The sequence below is a fragment of the Danio rerio genome, chromosome 6 (genome assembly GCF_052040795.2).
Source record: "Danio rerio strain M-AB ecotype USA chromosome 6, GRCz13ab, whole genome shotgun sequence".
NCBI classification, from domain to species: domain Eukaryota; kingdom Metazoa; phylum Chordata; class Actinopteri; order Cypriniformes; family Danionidae; genus Danio; species Danio rerio.
In genome coordinates, this window is record NC_141026.1 from 33,445,049 (window position 1) to 33,463,678 (window position 18,630).

The 18,630-nt window shown below is 34.2% G+C and overlaps 1 protein-coding gene across 13 annotated transcripts in view; it reads right to left on the reverse strand.

The window, feature by feature from the left end:
- Positions 1-18,630, reverse strand: part of lepr (leptin receptor) — an 847,758-nt gene that overhangs the window by 763,529 nt on the left and 65,599 nt on the right. For 5 of the 13 annotated variants that reach the window (XR_015492822.1, XR_015492820.1, XR_015492819.1 and 2 more), the window contains 10 exons: positions 11,324-11,596; positions 11,137-11,242; positions 9,930-10,123; positions 8,339-8,490; positions 7,870-8,023; positions 3,441-3,523; positions 3,124-3,340; positions 1,200-1,399; positions 1,013-1,090; positions 455-548 (listed from right to left, as the gene is read on the reverse strand). Coding sequence is in view for 5 of the 13 variants with exons in the window: in XM_087255829.1 (XP_087111955.1) it covers positions 455-548; positions 1,013-1,399; positions 3,124-3,340; positions 3,441-3,523; positions 7,870-8,023; positions 8,339-8,490; positions 9,930-10,123; positions 11,137-11,242; positions 11,324-11,596 (1,660 nt within the window). In the remaining 8 variants the exon portion in view is untranslated. 13 annotated transcript variants of the gene reach the window in all.

The window sequence follows — 18,630 nt, forward strand, 5'->3', positions numbered from 1 at the left end:
GTATTTTGATTTAATCCAAAAGCTCTATGACCCTCCAATGATCCTGAGATGTTTTAAACTCAGAAAAAGAACAAAAAACCATTCCATGTAGTGTTTTTTTGATGTGCAAAAGTGTTCTTGGAGCTTCGGTTGGTCATAGTTGAACCATCGTTTTTGGTTCCTTTTCTGGACTTTGAAGGTCCTGTGACCCTTGCTGTCTATAAAGGGTCAAATAGCTCTCAGATTTAAAATACCTAAATATCTTAAAATGTCTTTCATCTTTACAACAAGGTCTCAAAGGATCAGAAAAATACAAATGTGAGTAAATAGTAAACAACTTTTCATTATTTGGTGAACTAATCCTTTAATTCTATACATCAAAATCAAGTGAAACAATTCCCAGATCCCTAAGATTCAAAATTTGTTGCTGTGAATATCGTAATCTTGGCCAATAGAAGAAAGTTTTAGGTCTTACTGGTTCTGTGACATCATCAGTGTGACAAACAGCACCACTGACAGGAAGGCGATGATCAGTAGCAGTATATACGCTGCAGGATCACCCCTTGTAGCTGACAAAATGACAAAACAAAAACAGGTAAAAACACATTTACTCAAATCAATCAGATTTGTATAGATTTTCTTTGGGTTATCATACATAATACTTTTAGAACAGTGTTTCCTAACCCTGATCCTGGAGGGACACCAACAGTAGATATTTTGGATGTCTATCCCCTATCTGATCCATTCATTTCAGATATTTGAGTCTCTTCTAATGTTCTGATGAGTTGATTCAGGTGTGTTTGATTAGGGAGATGTTGAAAATGTATGTGTGTTGGTGTGCCTTCAGGAACAAAGTTGGGAAACACTATTTTAGGGCACTATTAAATTAAATGAAAAACTCATCCTTAAGATAATTATCCAATCAACGCACATAAACCACTTTTCTATGGACCAAATATACATAAAAATGACTTTACTAAGTAAAAAATGATGATGTCAATGCTTTAATTGATGTGACTGTGGTAAAACCCACCTGTGTATCGAGCCGGTTCCCCTTCACCATCCGCAAACACTGGATACAAGGTGAACTCCTCTGAGCCATAAAAACGACCTGTATAAAAACAAATTATATTGTCAAAGACGAGAGGACTTTCTTTTCTTTCAGGATGCTTAGCACGTGCTGATATGACAAAATGAGTAATATAAAGTAAATAACATACGGCAAAGAGAAATCTGGATCTGGACTCAACCCTGACCCACTGTATTCTTTCTGTGAGAGACACATCCTTTTCGGGGTCTTTGTTCAGGTCTAACCATTCAATAACAAATGACTGAGGCACCGGCTGATCAGATAACAGGCTCCAGGAGAGGTGCACACAGCTCACATTTGCAACTGCACTGAACGAACGCACACATCGCCCTAAAAAAACAAAAGAGGGACATTATTAATTCAAATAAAAAAACAAATCTTTATTATCATTTATATTTGAAAAACACTTAGGGCCCTATCATACATCAGGTGCAATAAGGTGCAAGACATGTTTGGAGAAAATTGTTGCTGTTTTCAGACCAGCACAACTCATTCATGTTTTGCACCACGTTGTTTAAATAGTGGACTCATGGGTGTGCCTGTGTAGAAAGGAGGTGTGTTAAGGCACATTGTTGCTGCTTTGCTATTTTGAGGAATTGAAATAGACCTGACTAACTGAAAGCAGCAAGTCTAAAGTCCAGCGCAGAGTGCGTTAGTTGTGCGCCTATGCGAGTCTTAACACTTACATATTGCTTAATACACACAAAAGGATTAAAGTTATTATTTTCTACATACATATAAAAACCACTGCCTCCATGCCTTCTTCATCTCGGGGGCTTTTTTCAGTTTATTCATGACAATTAGCATTTTTATTATGTTATTATTATTAGCAGCGTTTTTTATTATATTAGATTAGATTCAACTTTATTGTCATTTCACATGTACAAGTACAAGGCAACAAAATGCAGTTTAGGTCTAACCAGTAGTGCAATAGCAGCAAGTGCAGGATACAGGTATAAGTTATAAAGTGCAGTTATAGAAAAACTATGGTGATATTTACAGATGAATGTACTATGAACATTATATACAGGTTGTATTAGCTATGAACAGAGATTTACAATAACTGAATATATGTACAGGTTGATATTAATAATCAGAAGTGTGCAGATAGATAAACATAATTACAAATGTATATGTACAGTGGGTGTGTACATAATTACAAATGTACATGTGCAGTGGGTGTGTACAGATCAAATAAATGAATCAGTGCAATGAAACTGTGAACACTTAAAGTTATGATTGTTCATTTATTTGTTTGCAGGAAATTAGAACTAAATTTTGAAACAAATCTTTGCGCTTAACAAACTAAATTAAATATGTAGGCTAATGGATGTCTTCGGTGAAGTGCGTACAACACCGTTTCCTTACTTCATGAAAGTAAAGGAGTAAAGAGTAAAAGTCAAGTAAAGAAAAAGTAAATAGGCCGAATGGAGGAGGCTCGTTCTTTATCCTTGAACTGGCGATGGTCTGTAAAACTGTTTTCTCGCTAGTGAAGCATTCAGTTTTTCAACTTACAAAGTCTGCCATAAAAATAGCAAATGCACCACACCCTTAATGCGTCTGCGGCATGTGCTTTAGACTTTGCACCTAGATCGTTAAAAAAGAGCCCTTAGGGCAGGGGTGTCCAAACACATTCCTGGAGGGCCGGTGTCCTGGAGAGTTCCAACTTGCTTTAACACACCTGCCGGGAAGTTTCTAGTATATCTAGTAAGAACTTGATTAGCTGGTTCAGGTGTGTTTGATTAGGGTTGGAGAAAAACTCTTCAATACACCGGCCCTCCAAGATCGACTAGGACACCCCTGTCTTAGGGTGTAAGAACTCCAAATAACAAGTAGAAACAAAGCATTACCTTTCTTCATAATCTAAATATGAAATAACAAATAATTTTAGTACTATTTGATACTATTAAAATTTGAGCCAATTTTTCCCAACCCTAAGCTTCAATCATAAAACACAGTCAGCAGGCAGAAAAATAAGCCAAACAAAACTGTTTTCTTCAAATAAAAACACCAGAAATCCTGTGTGATGTTACAGCATCAGCATGTCAGCTCACGTTTGGCTTGACGTAAGAGCGTGATGTTTCTGTTCCATGTGGAAATGCCCAAAGCGTTGCGAGACATCACAGTGACAGTATGTGCTTCCTTCCTCCACTGGAATGAGTGAAACCGAGCCAAGGTTGTTTCATTTGACCACATGACTCCACCTGAGGCCTGGTGTTTAATCACTAAACCCTCCACGCAGCTATTTGGATCTCCTGCTAGAATGGGCTGCTAAAAAATGAAAAAGAAAAAAAAAAACATTCAAGCTCAGACTTTTTACATCACATTATATTGCTGGCAGAAGAAGCCAATCAAGTAAGTCTTCAACAACCTTAAAGATCAGTGTAACGTTTGTCACATTCCTAGTAGGATCCTCTTGTAAAATGCGCCAGAAGTCTGGTCCCATCTCTGGTGCTGAAATGACACACCATATAATCCTGAGTACTTCCAGCACACTACAGTTTGTACATTAAATGTTTTAAAGGGTTTATGGTAGTTACTGATTTGACATGTAAATATGGTCCTTTTTAACAGAGATCATGATGTCTTGTTGCATATCAGTTTTGTTTTTTACATTTTCAATTTGCGTGCATAGAGGAGATAAAAGAGACAATTGATTACTAAGGCAGTAAAAAGAAGGAGAAATAGAGAGGAATAGAAATATAGGGATTGGATTGGATTGGATTATTTAAGATTGGATTTAAATATCCATGAATATGCATTCATGTTATGTTGTTTAGTTTAGTTTTTAGTTTAGTGTAGTTTTTTGTTTTAATTAAGGGAATTTTTTTTGGTTGAGTTTTTATTTTATTTACTTTTTGTTTTAGTTTAGTTATTTTGTCTACTTTTTGTTAAATTTGGGGGTTACTTTAGTCTAGTTTTACTTTAGTTTTTAGTTTAATTTGAGTATTTAAAGTGTGTTTTCTTTTCAGTTTAGTCCCTGTATTAATCAGGGGTCCCCACAGTGGAATGAACCGCCTAAAGTGTGTTTTACTTTAGTCAAATTTGTTTAGTTGTTTAGTTTTCTGGTTTGTTTTAGTTTAGTTTATCTGTTAGTTTATTTTTTCCTGTTTGTTTTATTTAGGAAGGGTGTTTAGCTTAGCTTACTTTATCTTAGTTTTAGTTTTGTGCTCACAAAAGTTGAATGTATTTGATTAAAATGTGCAACTGATGGTCATTTTTGAGGATTCTCCTATAATAAATACATTTTAAAAAGCATAATTATGAAACTTAATTATCAAATGAATTACAATCCACATACAGTACATGCTAAATATAAATGAATCAAACTTTAAAAATTAAATTTAATATCTAATGTCATATTTAATAAAATTTTCATTTCATTTGACCACCTTCAAAGATTGATAAAATATTTTAAATAAAAATAACATATGTCAAATTTAATAAGATATCATTCAGGAAGCAGATTTTTAGTCCTATTTTTAAAAAGTACAGTCACAAAAAGAGAAAACTTGACAGAAGGTAGAAAAATGGGATTGGGAAACCACAAGTCACAACTTGCACTGGATTGTTTGAATTTCTGTAGAAATGCATTGAATTCTGGGGTGCTATCCAAATAATTCATTCATTCATTTTGTTTTTGACTTAGTCCCTTTATTTATCAGGGGTCGGAATAAACCACCAACTTATCCGGTATATGTTTTACAAAGAGAATGCCCTTCCAGTGGAAAACACCCATACACACTCTCACACACATACACTACAGCTAATTTAGTTTATCTGATTAACCTATAGCGTCTGTAGACTCTGGGGGAAACTGGAGCACCCGGAGGAAACTCACGCCAATACAGAAAAAACATGTATTAACATGTAACATAGAAACGCCAACTGACCCAGCCGGGGCTGGATTCAGCGACCTTCATGCTGTGAGGCGATTGTGCTACCCACTACGTCACCATGACACCCTATCCACAATCTTATGACCTAATTTTTGCTTTTGCTAAGAAAACTTATCATATGAAGAATATATCTCCATTGTCTATCATTAGCAAATTTCAGACTACAAACCTCTAGTTAAGTGTTCACTTAACTTAGAAATGAGGAGTGTCAGATTCCTAAACCCCGTACTTACTGTAACAGACAAGAATGACTGATAATATCTTGAAATGCTGAAGGCAATTCTCCTGGTAATAGTTGCTTATGAAAAAATGTCTCGGCATGAGATATGCCACCATGACACACCTCTGCACCAACATAAAGATTTTAGAAAGGTGCTGTAAGAGTTGATAAATGGAGTTTCAGGCACGTATTGATTTTCACACCGGCAACTGTGTTCCAGTTCAGGAAGTCAACGTGTTATGCAATATACATTAATCCTAATGAACTTCCTATCATAATTCAGTTCGATTAAAAATACTCTCTACAACACAAAGCCAATTTCTTTTCAGAGCTATTTAAATGATTACAGTCAGTGTGACAAATTAAACCATGCTGCTCCAGAAGCAATTATTTGAATAAATTTAGCATCCAGAAACTCAATGCTTGATTCTGCTTATTTAATATAATGTAATTGGTTACATTTTTACAATAATGGTCAGTTAATATTAGTTAATGTATTTATTAACTAACCAAGCATTTCCTAATCATAATTCAAGATTAATTTTATATTAACAGTGCACAGTGAATACCATTTAACTTAACATCAACTAATGTAAAGTTGGCATGGATTCAAAATTCATTCATTCATTCAATTTCAACTTAGTTCGTTTATTAATCCGGGGTCGCCACAGCGGAATAAGCCACCAACTTATCCAGCACATGTTCAACGCAGCAGATGCCCTTCCAGCTGCAACCCATCTCTGGGAAACATTTACACACACTCATTCAAACTCATACTCTACATACAATTTAGCCTGCCCAATTCACCTGTACCGCATGTCTTTGAACTGTGGGGGGAAACCAGAGCACCCGGAGGAAACCCATGCGAACGCAGGGAGAACATGCAAACTCCACACAGAAACGCCAACTGACCCAGCCCAGGCTCAAACCAGCGGCCTTCTTGCTGTGAGGCGACAGCATTACCTACTGCATCACTGCATTGCCGGATTAAAAGTTAATCTCCTCTTAATTTTATATGTATATACAGTATGCTTTTTATAAACAATTTTATAAACAATATAAACATTTTATTTATCTCCATAATGTTTTATCAAATACCATAACCTTCACTTTTTCCCTCGAAACAACTTTTCTTTACTTCTGTTCACATAAAATGCCTTTCAGGTCCGGATATTAGTGTGTCTTGCTTTTGACTATTAATCAATCTTTCAACTGTCCAATCAGTTCCCAACTGACAAAATAATGCACTGCCTTCTCATTTCAAGACCATTTCATTTGGACGTATGTCACAATTTTAGAAAAGGAACAAGCTTAACTTCCATTTCATTGCTTTTCAAAATGAATATATACTGTAATAAATGTATTATGAATTATTTGGTCATGTTAGCAAATACATTAACTATCATTAACTAATGGACAAATTTAAAAAAATGCTACCATGAAATGTAGATTGTTAAAATACTTTTTGCATGTGTCTTGTTTTTATCATTCTAAATGCCATGATATATACATGATATATATAATGTCATCAGCCCTCTACAACCTCCTAAACATTATATGTTTTCTTCATTTATATGATATTCTCACAAAAAAGTTATTCATTATACCTTATACAAACAGATGGCTATTCTGAAACAGGTCTTAATCACATTTGCATTTAAGGCCAAGATGAACTGTTTTATACTATTAAATCATGACTTACAGTAAATATACTAGGGTATCAATTGTTAAATAAACAATGTCATACCTAGAGGTTTTGTCTTGTTTCTAGTCCCAATATCTAAATATTATTTTGCTTATCCCCAGGCAAAACATTAAAAGAAAATAGATTTTTACATATTACTAATCAAAAATTACGTTTTGATATACTTATAGAAACTTACTTTATTTTTATGGAAAATGATTTGGTTCCACTTTATATTAAGTGTCCTTAACTACTATGTACTTACATCAAAAAAAAAAATACAATGTATTTACTGTGTATAAAATGTATTTGAGAAAACTTGTGGTGCTTTTGAGTTGGTATAGAGGTTGGGTTATGGACATGTTTGGTGGTGTGGGTAGGTTTAAGGGTAGGTTAAGGTGTAAGGGATGGTCAACAGTGTATTTACAAATGTAATTACAAAAATTAGTTACAGATGTAATTACATAAATGTATTTAACCAAGCATAAGTACACAGTAAATACATGTATTTACACAATAAGTACATTGTAACAAACTATTAATTCCTGTATAAGTACATATTAGTTAAGGCCACTTAATATAAAGTGGGACCAATGATTTTTACTTGGAATATTCTAATCATTTTGGGCATAAATAAAAATCTATCATTTTGACTCCATGTATTTTGGGCTATTCTCAAAAATACCTCAGTGCAACATAGGCATTTTTGTGGTCCAGGGTCACATTTACAAAATCAACTGTAATGATAAAACTAACACAGTAGTCAGTCCGAAAATGGCGGATTTGATAACAAGTCGTTGCTCATTAAATGGTTTATGACTAACCAGAGAAACAATGAACAATCTAAATCGTTTGAAAATTAATATCATAGAAAAACAATATCTGCTATTTTGAAACCAGAATGACCTTTAGGTGTGATTACCAAATAAATTGCAGGGCACAATATAAGAATTCTGCTATATAACTAATAGTAGCATAACTTTACTGTAAAATTTACCTTTCAAGTTGAAAACAGTGGAAATGTGACTATTGCTCCAGTCGCTCCAGTATCCAGTGTCGTTCACGTCTTTACAGCGAACTTCTACTTTAAAGTGAACACAGGACTCCTCAAGCTGAATCTCTGCCTGTGGTTCCAATAGAGGACCAATGACCTGTAGATGACATATAACACTCATCTGTAAATGCCAAAGAAAATTACAGATGCTATCTCCGAGTGCAACCAGATTTCTACTGAAAAAAGTTCTAATTTTAGTAAGCGAATTAAGGATAATACTGTTTTTAATTTAGGATCAAATTTCAGTCTCAAATATTTCAATTATACCTCTGAAATGATCAGACCGCAGTATTTTATTGCTTGCCTTCTTTGATTGAGCACTTTGCATGAAGAATTTACTCCAATATATTTTATTAATCTTTCTGGTTTCTTTGTCCACCTGGGACCCCAGCTTACGAAAACATATTATTACCTTCCATTGCGTATTTGCCATTCCAGCCAAAGCCTTGAATTGCAGCTCGTACTGCATGCCATATACAGGTAAAGAGGGGCGTTTCCACCTTACACTCAGGGTTTTACTCGGCAAAGTGATAGCCTCCAGATCAAAGGGAGGTGACGGTTTCACTGGAAATGTAGAAATCAAGTGAAAATTATTAGTCACGGTTAACAAGAAATTAAAAGCATTTCATAGGTATCAAAATAAACAATTCTTTACCATTTATTTTAGATAAATTCATAATTATATCCAGGAAAGATGCATTGCATTACTTAAAAATGATAGTGAACTTCCTATTTATTAAATAAATACATCTACAAAAATATTATGCAGCATGAATTCTAAAGGATCAAGTGAAACCGAATATTAACAATACATAATACTTTCATAAGTACTAATTCATTTGAGCAACAGTTTTTATTTGTAGGTATATTTCATTCTCTTAATATACAGTTGAAGTCAGAATTATTAGCCCCCCTGAATTATTATCGCCCCTGTTTATTTTTTTCCCAATTTCTGTTTAATAACTTAACTAGGTTAATAAGATGAAATAGGCAGGTTAGGGTAATTATAAGTATTATAAGTATATATAAGTAATTGGTAAGTTATTCTATAACGATGGTTTGTTCTGTAGACTATCGAAAAAAAAATTTGTTTAAAGGGGCTATTATTTCTGTCCCAAAAATTGTTTTTAAAAATTAAAAACTGCTTTTATTGTAGACAAAATAAAACAAATAAGACTTTCTCCAGAAGAAAAAATATTATCAGACATACTGTGAAAATGCCCTTGCTCATCATGTGAAACATCATGTGGGAAATATTTAAGAAAGAAAAAAAAATCAAAAGGGGGCTAATAATTCTGACTTTAACTGTATATATATATATATATATATATATATATATATATATATATATATATATATATATATATATATATATATATATATTTTTTTTTTTTTTTTTTTTTTTTTTTTTTTTACAATTCTATACAGATTTAAGTGTCATTTAAAGGCTTAACTAGGTTCATTGGATTAACTAGGCAGGTTAAGGTAATTGGGCAAATTCTTGTATAACGAAGAATTGTTCTGTAGACTATCGAAAAAATATATATAGCTTAAAAGGGCTAATAGTTTTGTCCTTAAAATGGTGTTTAAAAAATTAAAAACTGCTTTTATTCAAGCCGAAATAAAACAAAAAGACTTTCTCCAGAAGAAAAAAATATTATAGGACATACTGTAAAAAAATCCTTGCTCTGTTAAACATTTGGGAAATATTTTAAATAAAAATCTAAATTCAAAGGGGGGCTAATAATTCAACTGACTTCTGACTTTCAACAAAGTGTTTATTTATTCTGGTTCATTTCTGCTCTGCTAAGTTAAAGCATTGTTTTGTTTTTGTTTTTTTTTTGTTGTCTAAGAATTTATACAAACATCTGAAAATGACACATTGGCATATGCAATAGAATTTTCAGTATTGAATTTATCCTAATATCCAGTCAGCAATTCAGTCTGTAATCAAAGTCAACATAAACATTTTAACTTTTTTCAGAATAAATTTTGTAGCTCACCATAGTCAATAGGCGTAACGTAGACAGGAAACGATTGGCCACGTCCTCCTTCCACTTCAAGCCAGAATTTATAGCAAAAGATCATGCTTATTTGGCTTAAGGTGCACTGTCTGTGATCTCCTGCTTTAGATGGACACTCTTTCACCAAAGACGTGTCTTCTTCAGCTTCTTCAGTGCACTTTGATCTGTATTGTCTACGACACCCATACGCATCTTTTATAAATCCAATATTAGTTTTGGTAAAAACATGCATTTGTTTTCCATATTCATGTAAACGGCACATATACAACGTATATTTCTTTTACGAACATAATAGAGAATATTCCATTTTCTATTCTGAAGCATAACACCACTTACAATAGCTAGCACATAGACTAATCACATAAAGCCTATAAATCCGATATATGGCCAAATAATGATGTATAAACTACCTTTAGCCTATTTTTTGTTGCCAGAACTACATTTAGATTCATAAATCCTATATTTTTTGTTTTCACAAGCCTTGAAGATGTAACAGATTTCCGCTTGTAAATTATAGGTCACCTACAGCTTTTGTCATGACCCACAGCTGCGTTCAATACGGCATAAATGATTTCGAAGTGCACTGTGAAGGGAGCGCAATTGTCAATCTGAAGCTGATCACTCAAACATATTCTTTCTCAAATCCTTTTTTTTGTCATTCAAAGTGGATGATGGAACATTCGAAAAGAATAGGGCATAGGACATAGAACCAGGAACTATGCTTGTAACTACAGCTCTAGAGGAGTAGTTGCAACCATACCAGTTTGCGTCATAGCTTGCGAATGGTTATTGAAATGATGAATTCGGGAAATGCCAAATTGATTAACTATGATTGTAGCAAGAGAACTTGCGACCTTAATTGACTAACAAAATGCACCCCAAGACTGTGACTTACTCATTTCAAATTATGGCTTGCACTTCTTGTTTAGGGAACAATAATCCTAACCCTACTTTTGCTGCAGATAGGCTCATTTCTAAGTTTTGGGGTTATTCATGGTCTACTTAAATAATAATTTGTTAACTGTAATGCAAGGTGCTTTTTGACATTCTAGGAATGAACTGTGTGGAGAATAATAGCACAAAATTGTACCCAGTTTTCACTGATTGTTTACAGTTCAATGAAAGTGCATTATGCATTTATGCACAGCATCATAAATAAAAAGGTGGACGGAAAACATGTTCATACCTGTAAAGGAGTCTGGCCTGTGCCCAATTGCTCTGATTCCACTTACAGATCATGGTGTCCACATATGAATACTCGCTTTCGCAGGTAATATTTGCGTTAAACCTTCCTGGAAAAGAGCAGATTTGAAATTGTCTAGCTTTTCAACAAGCAACATTTTATCCACTGTCCTCAATAATTGATAAGTCACCTTCTGTGTATATTTTGGCATAGGCGATGGAGCACATAGATTTCTCTCCCAATGTGAGGCAGCACATCAGAGTGTCAAATCCTGCTTTGTCCATCTTTAGAGTGACTGTGCTGACCTGCTCATTGATGACTCTGTACTGGCTTTCTGGTATCTTCATCTTGCCGTTCAGAAACCACACGGCTTTACTGGCGCTCCAGCTGCGGTTGTGGAACACAGAGTAAACTGTCACCTCTGACTCCTGCGTTGTGAAGACTTCAGCAGGGATGTAACTGACTTTGAGGAGAAAAACAGAATAGAGGGCCATTTAAGCCAGGGGTGTCCACACTCTGTCCTGGAGGGCCAGTGTCCTGGAGAGCTAAGTTTCCACCTTAATCAAACACATCTGACCAAGCTAATCAAGCTCTTACTATGTATACTAGTAACTTCCAGGAAGGTGTGTTGAGGCAAGTTGGAGCTAAAGTCAGCAGGACACCGGCCTGATTTAAGCAGACCATTTGCAAGAGAAACGTACAAATGAATAAATAAATACAAATATGTGAAATAAAAGTATGCAAATAAAAACAACACAGAGATATATAGGACTAAAATGTCATCTTAAAACTCAAATAATTGAGAAGAACATTGCTAATTATATTTTACATAAAAATTTTTGACACATTCAGATTTGTCATTAACAGTGAAACATTTCATTACAATTAAACATATTTATCTTCAAACTGATAAAATTTTTTGGAAATTCCTATTATTTATAATTGTGATTCTCATAAGATTTTCATTACTTTAATACTGTTCGTTTACAGTGCTTTACTATAATTACTGCAGTTAAATGTTTGAAGCATAAATTACAGACACAATAAATACTAACAATATAAACATATTTTAAATATTACTTAATATTTTATTCATTCATTCATTTTCTTCTCGGTTTAGTCCCTTTACTAATCCGGGGTCGCCACAGCGGAATGAATCGCCACCTTGTCCAGCACGTTTTTACGCAGCGGATGCCCTTTCAGCCGCAACCCATCTCTGGGAAAAAAACATCCACACACATTCATTCACACACACACACTCGTACACTATGGACACTTTTAGCCTACCCAATTGACCTGTACCGTATGTCTTTGGACAGTGGGGGAAACCGGAGCACCCGGAGAAAACCCCCGCGAACGCAGGGAGAACATGCAAACTCAACAACATCATAACTATTATTATTATAATTTTATATTTTTGTTTTTTATTTTATTTTTGTCCAGATTTTCTGTAACATTTCAAGTTACCATTTCTGTTCCATTACGACATTATTTTCATGATAATTAAGCACATTTCATAACATATCATAACATATTAGGGCTGGACGATATGGTAAAACTGCAACCTCAATAATTATTGTCTATATTGAACAATAACGATATATATTTTGATGGAAGTTGGTAATGCTTTCAGATTTAAGAGTGTCCTAACAATGACTGAAACTACAAAAATTAGAGGGTCCATTAAATAACATACCATATTTTCAGCCAATCAACTTGTCGGTGGCTGAAAATTTGCTAATCTCTAATATCAACACATTTTTAGATTCCCATTATCATACATTTCTGCTGTGTGATTGATCTTTCTTAGATCGATATAGAGTTTAAAAGTGCAGAACTTATGATTGTTATTGACATAAATGTTTTCGTGATTCGATATAATATCGTTTATTGGACCAGCCCTATAACATATTATTTATTAATGTATATTCTGTCTGCAGCATAAAGATGTTTGACTGATATGACATGGACATGTTTCTTCCAGATGTTATGGGATTCACCCTATTGTTTTTATTTCACCCAACCCCCTTAATCTTAGTCCCTTGCAGCAAGAGAAAAGCATTTCTTTTTTATATATATAATGGTAGAGTACAACCTGAAGCTTAGTTACCATGGTGACTTGTGCAGCACAGATTCTGAAAAATATACAACCTACCTGGACATCAGAAGCACAACTGCCTTTAAAAGCTTCAAGAAAACATTCAAAATAATGGGTGCTATGTGTTTAATGCAATGAAGCAGGAAATCTGACACTGAATGAATCTTGCATGGCTGTATCATTAGGTTAAATCAAGCTTAAACAGTTGAAACATTAACTTACATTCAGACAGTCAAAAAAGCAGCACTAGTCAGCAACACTGTTTCCCACTGGATACTACACTCAACTGACCTTATCCAAGTAATAATAGTCAATTTATTACACTTTATTATTTTTGCTATTTTTTGGCTTATTGGAATAGAAAAAAATAGAATAGAATCCAAATCCCTCTATTTTGAGGCCCACCGCAAGGTGGCATAGGAATGCGGTTTCCCCGCCCACCAAATTGATTGACAGCCGTGTAGTAACATGTCTTCATAGTATAATCATATCAACAAGACAGGACGTGCGCAAAGCAATGTGATCAAGTTAAGAGTTTAAAACGTTTTTAAAACAGTACATGTTTGTAATGAATTACACCGATTTTACTGTCTTTATCACCACAACAGCATCTCAGTACAATTATAAACGACACTTCAATCCCATTTTTGTATATTAACATGTATCTTGTCACATTTGCCATGGAAAACCAGTGCAAAGTTAAACGCGCGATGTGTGTGTGTGTGTGTGTGTGTGTGTATATATGTGTGAACTTTGTAACGACATTGTGTGTGACTCATCGTTGCAGAAAGGCTTAAATTAACTCCACAACAAATACATTAAACTATCATTGGAAAAGTTCTTTCTTTAGTATTTCTCACAAACGTTACGTGATGTTCACATTCATGTCAATCACTGTGCTGTTTATCTGACGCAGCCGGAGATTGAGGCACACTGACAAGCACGTGGGCACAGTGGGCGTGGAGAACTAGCATTAAAGGCACAGGCAACAAAAAACAGCTACAGTACATTGTGTTCAGAGCAGAAAATGCCAAACTTCAGATAGGTATAATGAATAATCTGATGGGTGTTTTGAGCTGAAACTTTACAGACACATTCTGGAGACACAAAAGACTTGAAAAATAGGTGCCCTTTAACAATGGAAATTCATTTTAAAGAACACACCTGAATTATCAGAGGGATAAAGTATGCTCTTACATAGTTTGCCTGATTGTATACATTTTACTCTACAAAATGTTACTTTATTTTTTAATTTGTTTTTTGTTTTTTTTGACTGTATATAACAAAGTATTAAATAATCAAAAGACATAATCGAAAAAAAACATGTAAGTCCCAAAAGCGTCTAAAAAATGCAATGAGAAGATTTCTGCAAGAAATGTACTGTATGCAGACTAGTGCATAATTTGCTTCATTTGCATATTTAAACATAAAAACTAAACTTGTAATACATTGCAATTCTTATACTGTAATCAGTCTACTACGGAAGTATGGTATACACAGCGGATGCCCTTCCAGCCACAACCCAGCACAGGAAAACACCCATACACTCTTGCACTGCACAATTTAGCTTATTCAGTTCACCTATAGCACATGTGTTTGGACTTGTGGAGGAAACCGGAGCACCCGGAGGAAACCCACGCAAACACAGGAAGAACATGCCAACTCCACACAGAAATGCCAACTGACCCAGCTGGGGCTCAAACCAGCGATCTTTTTGCTGTAAGGCGACAGTACTAACCACTGTGTCATTTTCCTATGGCTTAGTGTCTTTATTCAACATCGCCACAGCAGAATGAACCACCAACTTATCCAGCATATGTTTTACACAGCGGATGCTCTTCCAGTTGCAACCCAGTACTGGGAAACATCCATACACAATCACACACATACACTACGGCTGATTTGTAACTAACTTCAATTTTATGTTTAAATATGATACAGTAGCAATTGCTTCAGACATTTGGTCACTTTACAACCTCCAAATATAAATACAGTACTGGGTGGTCAACTTGAACGAATGTTTTATTGGCCGGAGACTGAACATGATGCCAAGCAAAAGACTCATAACATGCAAATAGGTGCTTTGTTAGAATTAAGTAAGCTTTTAACAACAACTGTTTACAAGAACGAAACTAAAATCATTACAGTAAACCCAATGATGACAAGGTAAAAGCACTCAAAGGCTGTACATACTATGCCTTTAAATGGATCATGAAATGGAGAATAACAATGTTTTGGATATTTACGGTACACTCATGAAACTGTATCACTTCTACAACACAAAAAATGCTCCATTAAATAACCTTACTAAACATCAGAGCTTTACAAATGCATGAATAAAATTCACTGTTAATGGCCTGTCAGAGAAAAGTAAAAGTGAACGTTCTCTGTGGTAATTATGTGTATAGAAACAATGATGACTATAGTAAATTAGACTTAAATGAGTTCAAACTAATGAGCTATTTCATCCATATTCAGAAACATTTTTGAACTGCTAATTGAATTAAATCACACACACACAAACACACACTTTTCTGATAGAAGTAATGATACTTGATGGGTGTTTTTATATGGTAAATTAGCTTTAAATGACTAATAACTAATCAACAATTCCATCCATATTCATAGACATTTTTATGCTCCTAACAGAATTAAACCTTCATACAAGCACACACAATACTTCTATTATTGCTAGAGGTGATGCTCATTGCTACTGTGTTTTTCATAAAGAATGAAACTGAAGATGAGTTTTTAAAAATACTGGACTTTTTAGATGCTAAAAACTTTGCAAACTTAATCATCTAATCTTGAGAAATATGGGTAAAGTGCTACATGACCCTTTAAAAAAAAATAAATGAGTCTAAAAAATAATTTAAAAAACATTGTGTATTTTTTACATTTACATGTGCAAGATTTTTGAACATATATCTAGTACCACATTATATTTGTTAAATATAAATACATTTTAATGTTGCACAAACACTATAGACCATTTCACGGTGGTGATGTCGCTGGCTCTGAACATTTCCTAATGAAACTATTTTAGAACAAACTATACTGATCATCATGATTTTTATATTTTATTCAGAACAATACTATCTGAAACTATTTCAGAACAAGTGACAATGTAACAATATCCTAATGTTAAAATAGCTGCCATAACATTTTTTATCAGTATGTGGAGCTTTTTGGATACTTGGAGGCAATCGTAGTTCAAAATGTAATACAAGAAATTCATTAAGGCCATTGTTATTGTTTACATCCCTCAAAATGGTCTCAAACTTTCCTTCTAGTAATACGCGGAGGAATATTGAATATTGAAAGAAAAATGTATAATAACACACTTTTAACCCTTTAACGCGAACGATTTCACTGATGTGATCTGCACTGGCTGTTCTCTGAAGCGTACAATCACATTGGTGTGTTTAGAATGTTTACTTTAGTTCACTTGTATACACGCTAGAGAAGCGCTTTTGCAAACCAGTGTGGTTGTGTTGGCATTTCAGTTACTGCAAACTCAAGAATCTCCCCATGCTGCATCAATGGTAAAATAATTATCACAAACGTGTTAAATGTGTGTTCGTAGTTGTGTAAAATAATGTGTGTTTTCGATATATAAAGTTATTTGTTTTGTGAAGCAAAGTGGCTCTCGGTTAATTTGTTTTTTCAAATTTATGCTAATTTATCTGGATGAATCAATAAATAATCCAAGTCAATCATTTCAAATGTCGCGGGACACAGAACATAGACTCAAGCAACTTTGCCTTGCTTGAAACTTGGGCCCGGTTTTTCAAAAGTAATCCACTAGGATTTTGGATAAGGGACTGGATCAAATCTTGAAAATGAATTTTTCAAAAGAAAAACGGATTACATAATCGGATTAGATCACGTAATCCAATCTTGGTTTTGATCCGGATCAAATCTTTAGTTTGGGTTTTCCAGACCTTTTTTGTAGGATTTGGATCACTTTGATCCAAAAAACCTGGATTAAACTGATCCCATTAGAAGGGTGGATTGAGTCTGGATTTCAAGCCCAAAATGTAATGAAAACTTACAAAATGTATCAAATAATACTATATTTGGAACATGTATTATCTTACAAGATATCCTATTTATTCATAAGGTTTTAATTGTATTTGTTCATCCATCAGGCTACAATGATTAGGCAGGCTTTATCGTATTCAGCCTTTCAGTATAGGCCTACATCAAAGTAAAAAGAGTTTGGCCTCATAAAATAATCCCCCAAAATAGCTGTCAAAAATGACCAAAAACAATACATTTTATTCTGTCACTAATTGATATTTATATTCATCACAATGGAAAAAATATTTTTCTTTTTTTATATTTATTAGTGATGCATGAAATGATTACAGAATAAACACAAAAAATGCAAAGAATGACAATTACTGATTTTTGAAATCACCTTCAACAATTGCAAAAAGAGACCCAAAGGGCAGAAGCACAGCTCATCTGGCAGAGGGACAACTGACTCTGACCAAACTGCAGCAAACCAAGGCCAGACTTGAGATACGCCTCCTAAAGGCTATGCTCAGACAAGCTGGTCTCTCCTCATCAGATGAGAAAGTCTGAAATTATTGCGGAGTTTTTGACATTGTGTTTTTTTTATTCAATACATCTATATTTGAAACTTGTTTTAAATATCCTCAATGTACAGTGTTAGTGTTGTAGGTCTCAGATGAGCGAACTCCTGGAAGAGGATGGTGTGGGGTTTTCTTGTTTTTATCTTTTTTAAATGTGTGTGTTTTCATTTCAAATAAAAATAAAGTTATATTGACCCCACACTGGCTGTTCCACTTGCTGCTCTTTACATATGTATAGTTCTACATTGGGATTTCCTATCCCGTTTGAGAACTGGTTTAGTGATTTAGAATCCAGATTTAGTGATCCTGAAAAGTTCCTATCCGGATCAGATTGATCCAATCCAATGTTGCTTTGAAAAACTGGCTCAGAATGTAAGCTGGATTACGTGATCACGGATCGCAAAAACGGGATTACTAAATCTGGATCAATTTTTTAAACCTTTTGAAAAACCGGGCCCTGGAGCTAGAATATAGTCTAATTAAAGTTAGTTTCTGTGTGCGATTAACACAAACTCAACAGTCCACTTAAGATAAGATCTCAAATCAAGCCAATTCTGCACGTATGAATGGATAAATCACATATGAATTGGCCAAGCTGTGTATTATAGATTTCAAAGTTATACAAATAAGTCATGTGTACATGCAATATATTTCAAAATGTTTCAAAAATGGTTTATATATGAATCTGATGATATATAGCCTATATTTTTGAGGTCCATGCTAAATTTCCAGATTTTGACAAATAGGTGACTATTATTTACTATTATTACTATTATTGTTACTAGTATGACGAAATAC